Source organism: Lycium barbarum, unplaced genomic scaffold (assembly GCF_019175385.1).
Source record: "Lycium barbarum isolate Lr01 unplaced genomic scaffold, ASM1917538v2 unchr_scaffold_63, whole genome shotgun sequence".
NCBI lineage: Eukaryota > Viridiplantae > Streptophyta > Magnoliopsida > Solanales > Solanaceae > Lycium > Lycium barbarum.
Genome location: NW_026843515.1, coordinates 12,351 through 26,945, shown reverse-complemented (window position 1 = coordinate 26,945; position 14,595 = coordinate 12,351). Strand labels below are relative to the sequence as shown.

The following is a 14,595-nucleotide window of genomic DNA, read 5'->3' as shown; positions in this document are numbered from 1 at the left end:
GCGTTTCATGCCGCGCAGGTACACCCAGATGAGCTGAAGCTAGCATAGCAGATGTTCCAGCGGAGTTGGTAGGCTCCACTTGTCCTGGAGTGTTGCCGAGTCAGAGTATATGTGCTATGATGCTTTGTTCGAAGTTAGAGACTTTGCAGACAGAGTCGTGGGTATCAGGAGTCAGTTTGTCAGCGGCTCCATCAACCGATGTGTCAGTTTGTATTATGATACAAGGTTTACACAGTTACAGATTTTATTTGATTTGAAAGCAACAAAAAGAATATTTTAGTAAGCTTTATTATGTAACTTGATTTAGAGGTTTTAAAAAAAAAAATTAAGTACGTAATAAGAGTCAGCGGGTTCGCTCAGCTCCGAGTATGGGGTCGGGTGCCCATCACACCCTAGTAAAGTCGGGGTGTGACAAGTATGTCCCCACCGGATGAGGGTACCTAGGAAGAATTTCATTGTCCCCCTTCCAATATTATTACAGAACTAAAAGGCTTCATGGTAAAAATTTTGTGTGTGGCCTCTTCCACTCATCGTCATGCAAATGTTGTCAACAATTATCATAGTGTTAATACTCATGAAAAACTAGGCTTAGATATAATGGAACAAAATCACGACAACTACTCATTTCTAACACTACCCCATAATATATTAACAAGAGCAGTTATAATATATCCAATACATGAAATGTAGCAAAGAAAGTCTTTAGGCCACATTGACACAAAACCACTTGAATTTTAATAGAGCATTTTGATGTCACTAAAAATCTGTAAAAAGTTGACATGAGATCTCAAAGTTATGCCGGACCCGACATAAACTTATGAAGGAATTACCAAAGTTATGCCGGACCCGGCATACTTATGCCAAGTCTGCCCATAAGGCATGAGTATGCCGGGTCCGGCATAACTTTGGTAATTCCTTCATAAGTTTATGCCGGGTCCGGCATACACGCGACCCAAACCTTGTCTTGCAGTTTTCTTTTTTAATTTATGCTTGAGCGGGGGTTCGAACTCAGAACCTCATGATTTCTGCGTGAACGCTCAGTGTTGCAATGCGAAAGGCAAAAATTAAAGACCAGCAATACGAGGGGTATAATTTAAAGACCACAAATATGAGGGGCAAAATTTAAAGACCACCCCAAAAGAAGGGAAATCCGCGCAAAAAATTGGTTCTTCAACTCATTAAACCGAATCAGGCCTATATTTTTTTCATCTTCAAGTACTTGTTTCTTTGTTGAATAGTTTTTTTTTTCCTTCTAATAGTTTAACAAAATAAAATATGAGATTTTTTTATATCTAATCTCTTCCTGGACCTGGCTCCTTTATGTAGATTAAATGGGTTGAGGGTTAGAGGGGCGGAGCAAAAACACACACCCAAATGAGAAACCCCAAAATATACCCTAGATTTCACCTTTAAACACATCTTTGATTCTTAAATTAATCATTACTCAATGAAGTTTAAATTTGCTCGTTACTTACAAAATTGCACCTTCATTCATAATTTTTTTTTAATCTATATGCTTACATGAAAAATAAAAACACTAAGTAGGCGTTTGGACATGCGATTTGAAATCATGGTTTGAAATCATGAGATGAAATCAGCGTTTGGACATGCATTTCATCTCATGCCCAAATCATCCAAAAAGGCATGTGGTAGATATTTTTAACAATTACTCTCACCAACCATTTACCAACATTTATTTATGTCTACCATGTGGGAGGATTATATTAAAGAGTAGTTACATTACTATTCATGTTGAATTTTCTTTTTTATTGAAATAAAGTTTGATCAATTAGTGTTGTATTTTTTAGAAAGGTCTTCTAGTAGCGTATTAATTTTGTTATGAACTAAGACTTGCTCATTTGGTAAGATTGTATAAGAATTGAGGATATTTTGATAGTTTTCACAACTTGTGGGGTTTTTATGTCTTTAAGAAAAAATACAACTTAATAAATCTAAATTGCATGTCCAAACATGATTTCATCTCATGGTTTCAAACCATGTCCAAACGGCTCCTAAGCTTGGAACAATTGAAACTAGAGGGAAGAAACTTACAATTTCAAACCCTAACTTTCGGTTGAGTAAGGCCAGTGATTGTTCTCTTTCCCCCTTAGAGATCTAAAGTCTCTGATGAAAATTGGGACAGGTTTGGGACAAAGAGGGGAGGGATTTGGGCCCAAAAAAAAAAATCAAGGGAAAATTTGCCGTCTTCTCTTTTGCAAAAACAATGGAAAGGGATATTAAATTTTCTAAATCCACAAACCGAACAAGTTGTTGTGAAAATTAGATGTTTTACCAACAATAGAAATACTTTTAGTAACAATGAAGAATATATTGTTGCAAATTTCTTTAATATTTAAAATTTATTAAAATACCCACTAAATATGGCAACATTAAGATATTTGCCAACAAGAAAAAACCTCATGGCTAAAATTTACTCTATACCAACAACTTCTAAAATTGTGTTGCCAATTTTATACTTTCTTGTAGTGTGTTTTAATAGGGGAATATTATGTTGAATGATTTGTATTTCTTATTCCGTGTTTTGGTACGCATATATATAATTTGTCTTAAATTGGATCAATATTTATGAGTTGTTAGTGCCATGTATGAAGTAGTATCTCGTTTTCCATTAAATCTATAGAAATGACTTGACTTAAACTTCATTATATTAAATCAGTAAAAAGTTTTAACTAAAATAATGAAATTTCTAGTGTGTATTTCCTTTTATTTCTTCTTTATCTGCAATAAAGTATCTTCTAATGGTATATTTTTGTTTTTTTTTTCGAGCCAAATCTGTAAATGAATAATAGCTAGAGCTACAATTACATTATTCAGCTGGATTTTTTAAATATAAAATAATGCAGTTCAAACTGTGAATTTATTTCATCTCTTATTCAGGTGCAACAACTATTTGTTTCAACTGTATAACTTTTTTCCAGGCGAAATCTATCAATTGTTTTTTAGCTAGAGCTCCACTATCTAAAATAGTTTCAACTATATGTTTCTTCTTTCTTTACACCGTTAATATATCTAAGGTAAATATGAAGTTCAATTATGCACATGAAGTGACAGTTGCTTATTACTTTCACATATAATAATACTGAAAATACAAGTAATTACAATAGCAGCATAATTCTTTCATCCTTGAAGTATTTTACATTTACAATTATGAACATCTGCAATTACATTGTTCATAATTCAGACACAATCCACAGCCAATTTTCTTGAACTTTTTTTCCCAAATTTGAGAGTTTACTCAAATCTTTTTCTTTTGCTTGACGGGTCCTCTTGGAATCTTGTTGAGAACTTCAGTATCAAATTTATCGTAGAGTTTCTTCATATCTTGGTTACCTTGGCTTACTAAATAATCGAACTCATTTTGATACCTTTCATATAAAGCTGGTAATGTTGCCAGGCAAACAAACCCTATAAATTAAATCAATAAAAGACAAGTCCGTCATAATTCGAATAATAATGTTACCACTTTGAGTCTGGCCAGCCCCACATTGAACATTTAGGATTTCCGTGTTAAGTACTCCATTCGTTTCATTTTGTGTAGTTGTTTTTGACCGAGCACACAATTCAAGGAAAAAACAACGACGTTTAGAATTTGTAGTTTTAAATATGTCACGATTTTTTGTGTGGATGTAAAAGCATGCCATTAAGGGTGAAATGAGAAATTTAAATTTAATTTTTTTTCCAGATATAGGGAGGTCTCATTCTTTCTGGAGATTATTTCCGTCTTAATGTTAAAAAAAATGACACATTTCTATATTTGAAAATGACTAACTTTTGTCATTTTACCTGCAGATGACATGACTTTATAATCACACAATTATCTTGACATATTTAAGAACACAAGCTTCTAAAATCTTTTTCCTTTAAGTTTTGTGTCTAGTCGAACATGTGCGCATACATTGAAGCGAAGGGAGTATATTATAAAAGAAGAAAAAAAGGCCCAAATTTCGAAACCTTACCTACGTACAACAAATTCAGAGAGCTAAAGTAATTCCCAATGATTGACAATATCCAGAGAAAAGCGATTGCCTGGGCACCAAAGAAACCAAAGAGTGAAGTTACACAAAATTCAATAGAATATAAAAGCAAAGGATTAATGAATGATATTGCGTATGAAATGTGATAAAGTGTACCAGGAAAAAAGTTTTGAAATCTTTTCCGGATGAAATCTCATAGAATTTCACTAACATAGAGTTGAATTTCAGACATAACCCTCTGAATGTTGAACGTGATATCATCATTGCTCGAAAATCAGGATGATTCCTGAAGAATTAAGAATTTTTTGCACTATCAGGACATCATGAAAATAACTCTTCATAAAAGCAGGATGTATAATCTTAGAAACTAACACTACTAGAAAAGCGCTACTTTTCCCGACGAAATCTGTCGGAATTTGGCTCGTTAGGAAAAATTTCATCGCCTTTTTCTTAAGAAAATCCTTATCGCGAGCCAAATTTCGACGGAATGTCTGTTGGAAATTAGCATTTTTTTGGTAAATAAGGCCGCTTATCTGCCGCGATATATATATTTTGACGATGTAGATAAGTTAAATTCGAGCTATATAGTGAAAAATACCAATCGACAAGTCCAGTTCCCATAGACCAAATGAAGAGAATTAACATCATGCACATGTAGATGTGACACAAAAGAGTCACAAAATTGTACTCCATAACTTCAAAAAGTGACCAAATTACTGTGAATCCAATTAAAATTGCAGCTGTTAATGACTTGTCTCTCCATAATAATAAGTCAGCAACTGCAAGAGAAAACAAAGAAGAGAAAAATCAAGTTATTTCATGTTGGGTTTTGATATTAGTGAATGGGAAATGACGGGATGGAAAGTGAAGGGAATGTAAAAGGTCCCTTTTGCTTTGGTTAAAACATTTGTCCCACATAGGAAAGAGAGAGGAAAAGAGAGATGTATATATTACATTACACCTACTCTAGGTGCTAAAAGGGTTGAGGGGGAAAGGACCCCTCGCGCCGTCGTCGTCGCTCGGCTTGGGCTTTGGCCTTGGCCAAATGATCCGAATGATTGATAATCTTTTTGGACCAAAATTCTTTTAATTTAATTAATTATTAATTAATTAATTAATTATTTCCAGATCCTGACCTGTTAGTGACCCGCGACCCGTTTCTTTCTTTCCCGGATTAATTTAAAATATTTCCCTCCGTTTTTCCCAACGGAATTTTCTGAAAGGTTGCAACCTTTAGTTGCAAATCATTTCCCAAACAGGCTATATATTTCTGTTGATCCTCAGAATTGTTCCTTACGAAAATCTCTGATATTCATCTTCTTTTCTGCACTTCTTAAAATTCTCGTGTGACATACTGCCTTTGAGTGGTTCGCAGTCACCTTAATTTGCTGTACCGCTATTTTGGTGAGTAAATCGTTCTATCCTGGGAGGAAAGATTCCAACACCTCGGGTACATTGAGGGGAATAATTTCCTTAAGGACACACTGTGCATTCAGTGGGCTCGATTTTTGTTCCTACACAATTTTCAGACACTATTCTTATTTTCCAGTTTCTGTTATTTCTTTCCAGAAAATTATTTGTTACTGTTTCAACGTTTTTTTTTTTGGTAATACAGATTGATAACATTTCAATGGACAACAAGGGCAGATGATGCAATATAATGTGCGAACAAAGTCTCACATCAAGAATTGAGGAAAGAATATAAGCTATATATAAAGTGTAGGGATAATAACTTTTTAGAGAAAACCATACGCAGGTCTAACACAAATAAGACATGATCACATCATGTTAAGAATTTCTTTGGACTAAATTAGCCTAACAGGCCTCAATCCAAGTTATGCTAAGTTCACAGACACGTACGCTGGTCATAATTGAAGGGGAATCTCGGAGAAACAATAAAATTGTCTCTAGGTGAGTCATAGGTCACAAGTTCGAGCCGTGGAATTAGCGACTGATGTTTGCATCATGGTAGACCTAGACTGCCTATACTTGTAAGCAGCGGCAGAGCCACATGCATCCAAGGAACTGACACCCCTTTGCCAAAAAATTACACTGTGTAAATGCGTAAAAAGATTTTTTTTTATGTATATATACTATGTGTTGAACCCCCTTAATTTTGTCATATATTTATTTTTTTATATATATTTTGACACCCCTCAATAAAAATTCTAATTCCGCCATTGCTTGTAACTTCATGCGTATCCGATCCCACACGAACTCAGGTATACTTCTTACATCAAATTGTACTTGTTTGTTACATAGTTCGGATCGAAAATCCTTTCTATCCTTTTTTCTCTATACTTTTTTTGAGCCGAGGGTCTATCGAAAACAGCTTCTCTACCCCACAAAGGTAGGGGTAAGAACTGCATGCATCCTAACTTCCCTAGATCAGACTTGAAGGATTACACTAGGCATGTTTTTGTTGTAGTTCAATCGAAAATCATGAATTCAATCGAACCCGCAAAAATCGCCTTAAATCCATCTATGCTCTACACATATTCTAACCAAAAGAAAAAGGAGGAAATTTGCTAAAAGGGCTTAGAGTCGAAAATGCTTTAAACAAAATGAAGAAAATTAAAAGAGAATACCTTTTCCTCCACCAAGAATTGCATGCATGGGCCTATTATGAGCCAAAAATCTTCTCGTGGGTGCTGAAGATGAAGGGCGTGGATCATCTGAATCAGAAGAATAAATTGGCATTGTATTGGTAATTTTATGAATGATATATTGTATTATTATCAGTAGTAATATTGCTGAATTTTGATGACTTATTGGCGTTTGAATTAATTATAAGAACAGTAGGGTTTATAGGACGTTGTTGTAATTCTTAATTTGGGAACCAAGAAGTATACATATATACAAGCAAAGAAAGGAATAGCTCTAGCATGGAATTGAAGTTTTGCATCACATATGAAACTTAGCTAAGCCTCTTTGTTGTTATAGCGTTGTTAATATTAATCTTTATTGATTTGGGTTTTTTAACATAGAAAGTACGCAAGGTGGACGGTAGAAAAAAATACATCCACAATTGAAATATATATTAATCAGATATCTTGAATTCGAGCGCTCAGAATAATTATTTGTGCTTTCTCGCAAACAATTAATTTGCACATATTAATCAAACAGTCAGAATAATTATTTGTGCTTTCTCGCAAACAATTAATTTTCACATATTAATCGAGTGGATCGTAATCACATAATTGCATTTCTGAAATTACACAAAGGCATTTTCTCATAGGCTGTAAATATCAAACCACGATAAAAAAAAAAACCACGTTCAACTGTCCAGACTAGTAGTAACAAATACTTACCACACTTGTTGTATGTATCAAATAAATCACATACTTTAACTAGAACAATTAAGAATTAAAGTGGAAATACATATCATTAACCATATTATTTAAGCAATAAACTTGTGTACTTTTTGTTTTTTCTTCTATTACATCTGAGAAGGTTACATATTTTATGGAGTTTGAACCCTCCAACTCAACCGTAAAAGGCATGGAGCTTACTAGAAGAAATTAAATGGTTAGACAAAGGGACATTAGTAAAATAATATGAAATGACAACAAGTATTTTTGTTGTTAGCTTCTAATAGAGGGTAAAATTAAGTAAAGTTAATAGTTCTAGTAGAGAAAAAAAAAAAAATCCAAAAAGCAAAAGAGTTACATTAGTACCATCATGGCATGTAAGGAAAAATTACTTGACATAGCTGCCTCTAAGAGCTAATTATGGATACTAACTACTCTTTATTTTATTTAATTTTCTAGCTATAGTCTTTTTCTAATTTACACCTCGTAACTAATGCCCTGTATCTCAAAAGTCTTCTCTTTTTAATTGATTTTGCCTCACCCCCCAGATGGATCTTCTCTCTCACCCCTCTCTTTCTCTCTCTCCGTCGCTTCAATTCGTTAATTTAGTTGACATCACCGAAGCTCAGTCCCGTGGAGGTGGCAACGGTGGTTCTGAGTGCATTTAAGTAAATACAATGTATTTTTAAAAGGATTTGAATGTATTTCATTTATTTGAGTGTAAATACATTCAAATATAATTGAATAAAAGGATTTCTAAGTGTTAATACATTCAAATACGAATACATTTAAAATTCTTCTTCTTCATTATGCATCTAAAATTTTGTTGAAATACAATTGTTGGCTGAATTTTTTTTTGGGGGGATGGGGTGGGTGGGGGGGGGGGGGGGGGGGGGAACTAGATGTATTTGATTGTATGTGTTGGTTGAATGATCTATGTACTTATGTTTGTATATAATTTTTCGAGTAAATACAGTGTATTTGAAATTTTATTCAAATACAGTTGTTGGCTGATTGTATTTTGGGCGCAAACTAGATGTATTTGACTGTATGTGTTGTTTGAATAATCTATATATATATATATGTTTGTATACAATTTTCGAGTAAATACAATGTATTTAAAATTTTGCATCTGAAATTTTGCTGAAGTACATTCACATACAGTCGAATACATTCAACTACACCCAAAATAAAACGATACATCAATATATAAACACACTAAAATACACAGCCCCATCGTATATTTAAATGCACTTAAATACATCATTTTGAATACACATGTATTCAGAGAAATTAAAATGTAGGAAGTTCCAGATGAACATGAACAACAGTTTGATGAAGATGAAGAGCTAAAACAACTTCTCAGTGGGGTTATATGCTTCAAACTGTATCCTTTCTCAAGTGGTATGTCCTAATGAAATCAACAGTCACTTTCAGAAGCCAAAGATTCACTACATATGTTGATACAGGAATTTTGCAGACACGTCAGGTGCAGGAAGGAAAATAATCCTGTCTGGTTCCTTTAATCCTTTGCATGATGGTCACCTTAAGCTCTTGGAAATTGCAACTAGGTACACATCTCTTAACATCAAACTTAATTTTCAACCATTGAAAAGATTGATTTCTTATACACATTGGAAAAAGATAATGTTTATCGCTTAAGGATTTACATCTCTCCAGAATGTCAAACTTTTATCCTTCAAATTTCACAAGGAAAAGAAAAGAGAAGATGTGTAGCACATTTTTGAACTTTGAATTTGAAGGCTTTACTTGCAGAGAGAAATATCATGCTTTTAATGGAATATCATTCACTTCATTTATTTATTTCATGCAGCATTTGTGGCAGTGGTTATCCATGCTTTGAGTTGTCAGCTGTCAATGCAGACAAATCTCCATTGGAAATAGCTCATATCAAAGATCGTGTAAAGCAATTTGAAAAAGTTGGTAAGATCCTAATATATGATGCTTTACTCACATCTTAATATTTCTAATCTTTAGATATTATAACTGATATCTAATGGGAAACAAGGTCTAAGGTAGTGATGAAATTAGCTTATTCAGTCAAACCTTGGATCAGTTTACTGGATGATAGTAGAATGGCGTGGTGGTCATCCTTGCTTGTGGTTCTATTATCCAGAATGAGAAAACTCTATTTTTCATTCAGACATGTCCTTAATAAGGATCAAATGGAAAAGTGAACTTATCTTTGCCTTAAATCAAATTGTGAGCTCACAGAAAGTAAGGGTTGAGAATGGCTACAATGACCTGGTATTTTAATTCTTTGCCAATAAGTCTCAAAGGTTTCGAATGCTGAATTGTACTTTGAGTTATTTCCTGCCAAAAACTGATTTTCTAAAGTGCCGTCGTGGATGCAATACAAATAGGAAGACAAGAAAAAGTGAAATTCGAGAGAAGTATATGCTTTCACCCGTGGTGGATCCAGGATTTGCACTGAGGGGTTCGAAAAATAAAAATGTAGTGACTAGGATTTGAACTTGGAACCGAATTTTGAACCCCCTAGACCACTGAACCAACCTATTCTCGTGTTCAGGATTAAAAATCTATATATGTACATAAAAAAATTAAAAAGTACCTTATATGCGGTGTAATTTTTTGCTCAAGGTGTTCGGGTGAACACCCTCCCCGGGCCCTAGATCCGCCTCTGGCTTTCACTACAGTTTATCCATAATAGTTTCATAGCTGAGTACGATCTGAAGTAATATTTCAATTTTCATGTTATCTGAGAAGAGAGAAGACGTAGCCATGTCATTAGATTCTTACCCTACTTTCATATTCAAAATATGCTGGTGTATTTGAATGGCTTCAGCCTTTGAAATGCAGGAAAGACGGTCATAGTGTCTAATCAGCCATACTTTTACAAGAAAGCAGAACTTTTTCCAGGCAGTGCTTTTGTCATTGGTGCAGACACAGTTGCAAGACTTGTACATGTAAGGTTCTTTCATTTGTTTCTACAACATTGTGATTACGTGAGATCATGAATTTAATAAATTCGGTATCGTTCTCTGTCTCTGTCTCTCTCTCTCACACACACAAAATGATCCATATGGATATGTTCTCTAACTATTATGCTTTCCATTTTATAATATCATACATTCAGCCAAGCTCCAACCTCTTTCTGGTGGACCATTTTCTTAAAGCTAATCGTGTTTTCTTCTACTGCCATTCATGGTCTTGTCTACTTAATTTGGGAATACAATTATTGGGAGGAAGATAATTTGTGTTAAATTTTGTGATATAATCTATTGGACTGGTTTCAAAAGTATCTGCTGAAGTAGCACCTGTTGCACAGTTATATTTTTTTATGTATAGAGACAACAACACCCGCTCAACTATACGAATAAGATGGTAAGAAGGAGATGAAACAAAGACGTATGCTCAATGTGATCTTTATTTGTGATTAATTTCTGATTTTTGCATAATCAACTTTGGCTGATAAATGGGGCAATAAGCTGCTAAAAATAGAAAGTTCTCAAAGTGTACATATTAATCTTTGCAAGTTGCTCTTGCCAGCCAAAGTACTATGGTGATGACTATGGAAAGATGTTGGAGATACTTCTGGGATGTAAAAACACAGGTTGTACTTTCCTAGTTGGTGGTCGAAATGTTAATGGAACTTTCAAGGTACACAAACAAACTCACCACGGCCTTCATATTTTAGCACTTTAGCTTTCAAAACTCTTTATGAATTTTATATCATGTGATTCTCTAGGTTCTTGAGGATTTTGACATTCCAGCAGAGCTAAAAGACATGTTTGTGCCTATACCAGTTGAGAAATTCCGTATGGATATATCATCCACCGAAATTCGGAAGAGTCAAGGGTCCTTGTAAGCTATTTGCATCGTTTTCACTCAACCTATCTGCGTTCCATTTTTCATTGTTTGCTCTTCCCAGTCTCAGCAGAACCGAACGTGAGGAATTTTTAGACTCTGATATGAGTTTTCTTTCTAACATTTGTATATATATATGAATAAATGCTTTGTTTTAAAGTATTATTATGCCTTTTAACCAAACTTCAGCGTCTGTCAACTTTATACACGAATCGTTGACTTTTAAGCTATTCCTTACATACTCACAAAAATAGCTACTGAGAATTGTACAATTGAACATTGCCACCAAACTATATTACAATGAAATGTAATAGAGCTATCACCCGCCCCCCTCCTCCAACCACCCCCATTACAAGTACTACATATGCAGATGGAAAGAAATTTCTCAGCAACACTTAATAGTCCAGTGGTGTCAGTGGGAGCATTCTTCCACGTAATAGACGTGGATTCGATTCTCGCTATTTCCTTTCTCCTCCCTTTTCTCTTTTTACTATTCAGACGCCACAGCCTGCACCACATCCGGCACCATAGTTATCGATATGAGTTGATGCTGCTTTCTCTTTAGAAATACCATCTGCACATGAGAAGATGATTATTGAAATGATACACATGCTGACCAATATCATCAACCACAGACCCCAAATGCCAACATTTGTTATATCTTCAACACCTCTTATTCCTTCCCAGCTCCCAACTGTTGCTCTCAATTCCCTAACCATATTTTCGTCTAAGTGGTTATAAAAGGTGTTTTGATAAGAACTTTTCTACTGATTTCTTATCACTAAAATTGAGTTTCTCTTATCAAGTGTTGGGTTTTAAAGATGGTTGAGACTTGATAATGAGTGGTCAAAATAAACTACCTTGTGTTTTAGGTAAAGGGATCTTGGCTTTTTTTGGACAGTGCTTATCCAAATGGTAGAATACTTGGGCACATGGCTAAATGTAGTGTGAACAGATTCTTGTTTGAGATTCACACAATACAAGTGATCGGAAAGCTAAGTAAATCTATAATAAATAAAAAAAGATAGTTGAGGTTAAGCATCACAATCGCACTATGTGATTTTTTCCCTTCTATTTGATAAATCATCATGCACTTATTGGAGATTATCCGAGTCAATTCCTTGCATAGTCACTCAGCTTAATTAAATTACCTAATAAAGTTATTTGTTTTTAATTTTTCATATAATCATTCAAGTTTATGCATTTGCCTTACATAGTAACAAGGGCCAAAAGACACTTTGAAAATAAAAGAAAAAGGGCCAAAAGTAGTCCCTTAAGTTTGGACCTTGAGTTAAAACATTTCTTATTTCTTAACACCGAACGACAATAGTCCGCCAACTATTTTTTACTTTCTTACTTCGTAAAGTAAATTGTGTTCATCCTATAGGTAAAGTTCATAATATAGATTATAAAAGAAAACATGCACACACATCATAATGTTAAAAGTAAAAAATAAAAAAATAAAAAATGAAGAGTGTTAACATAGAGGGTAAAATAGGTACTAAATTTTTTAAATAAGATAAAAGGTAGGAACAACTATTGTTCGAAATCGGGAGAGATATTTAATTTTTTTAGCAGGGTTGGAGGGGGAAATAATTTTTACCTAACTAATATTACAAGATTGACAAAAATAATTTTTGAGAACTTTAAAAAAATTTAGTACAAAATGATGATATACAATCTCCTCATTTTATGTGATGTTGAATGATTTATATTATTATGACGATGTCCTTCAATATGCATCTACGTTTTTTGTTTTTACGAAAGCCCTTGATGATTAATCTTTAGATATTAATTTTTTTTCCTATTAGGGCCTATATTTTTGTTTGAAGAAATTTATCGTCTTCCTTATTAATTATGAATTGCCTGGCAATAATTTCTACCGCAGAAGAAACTAACAACTAATTTAATCTATTTTATCAAAATAAGGACTACTCATAAAATATATAAATAAATAGAAAACATTATTTTATTATTGAACTCCTAAATTTCCAAGCAAATAGAGTACATTTAGGCTATTTCATATTATTATTTTAGTAGTGATAAAATGGAAAAAGTTTTTTTTTTTTCATTTCTGAAGTTATCAGTCACAATTTATTGCGTATTTCGTTACTTTTAATACCACAGTTAGAGTTGAACGAAAGTTGTACTATTTTCTATCATTAAAATGTTGTTAGTGTTTTATGTTAAAGAATAAGGACTATTTTAATTGAAAATTCAAACTTAAGGGACTATTTGACCCTTTTTCTTTTATTTTTAAAGTGACTTTTAGCTATTTTGACTTTATAAGGCAAATGCATAAACTTCAATGACCATATGAGGAACAAAAAAAAGATAAATGACTTTTACAGGTAATTTGTTTAAGTTGAGTGACCATTTGAGGAATTGACTCGGGATTATCCACTATTTACGTACCTTTTATTTGACCCTTCATAAAGATTAGAAGTTCCATTTAGGGTTTTGGTGGAAAGTCAAGCCTTTATCTACGCGTTCGATAAATATCAAAATGCTTGTAAGCTAAAATTAGCGGAAAGCTATAAGTTGGTCATTTCTAACTTATGATTTTTTAACTTATAAGCACTTTTGAGTAGACCAAGTATTTTAATATTTTATCCTTAATAATTTTTCTAATTCTCAAATATTTCTCAAATATCTTTCCCAAAAAAAAAGCTCCTAACTTTCTCTTCACTCTAAGTCCATCATTCCCCCTTTTCATTGCACGAATATTTTTAAATTTGACTCTTCCGTGTATTTTAGTCATTCTACAAAAAACAACTTATCAATGGCTTATTAACAACTTCAACACTTCTATTAAAATATGCAGCTGCTTATTTATAAAATTAATTGTAACGATTAAAAGTATTTTTCAGCACGTAAAACTTATCCATTGTTTACAATCAGATAACCTAAACGGTTTCTAAGTTTGAAAACTGGAAACATCAATAAAGGCCAGTGGCATTTGGACACTTGGTTTAAATTGTAATCATGCAAAGATAGTTCGAAACTTCTATCTATGAATTCTATGCGTCGAGGCAATGACAGACATGGTTTTAATCTCTTTGTTGTAATAATGATCTTATGACACCTCGACACTAGTGATAGTGACAAATTCAAGATTTTCATTAAGAGATTCAATATTTATTATATATATAAAATACAAATTTGATCTAGTATAAATAATAAGAGTATAATTTTTGGATGAAAAGAATTTATATGAATCCCTTCCCTTCCTTTAACTCCGCTGTGATGAACCTTAATATGCATGAGATCTCTAATATTGTTGTATATTGTAACAGGGACTCAATGTCTTAACTCTTAAGTTGTTATCCAACCTAATTGTTTATTGTTGATATAAACTGATAATACCCCCTCCACTAAAATATTGGAACCTATTTTATATTTTATTTTGTGAAATTATAGAAAGTAAAAATATTCACATA

At 33.3% G+C, this 14,595-nt stretch overlaps 2 protein-coding genes across 2 annotated transcripts; one reads left to right on the top strand and one right to left on the bottom strand.

Annotated features, from left to right (window-relative positions):
• Positions 1-3,072: 3,072 nt before the first annotated feature.
• LOC132625750 (reticulon-like protein B14) lies at positions 3,073-6,817 on the bottom strand. Its single transcript, XM_060340342.1, has 5 exons — positions 6,584-6,817; positions 4,594-4,774; positions 4,152-4,281; positions 3,978-4,047; positions 3,073-3,426 (listed from the first exon to the last, which is right to left on the bottom strand). Exons 1-5 carry the CDS (start codon positions 6,693-6,695, stop codon positions 3,257-3,259), a joined length of 663 nt encoding a protein of 220 aa, XP_060196325.1. The 5' UTR covers positions 6,696-6,817; the 3' UTR covers positions 3,073-3,256.
• A 1,391-nt stretch (positions 6,818-8,208) lies between these two features.
• Positions 8,209-11,424, top strand: LOC132625751 (uncharacterized). Its single transcript, XM_060340343.1, has 7 exons — positions 8,209-8,220; positions 8,611-8,710; positions 8,787-8,877; positions 9,141-9,250; positions 10,148-10,254; positions 10,838-10,948; positions 11,037-11,424. The coding sequence occupies exons 1-7, from the start codon at positions 8,209-8,211 to the stop codon at positions 11,154-11,156; spliced, it is 651 nt and encodes a 216-aa protein (XP_060196326.1). The 3' UTR covers positions 11,157-11,424.
• The last annotated feature ends 3,171 nt before the right edge of the window (positions 11,425-14,595 follow it).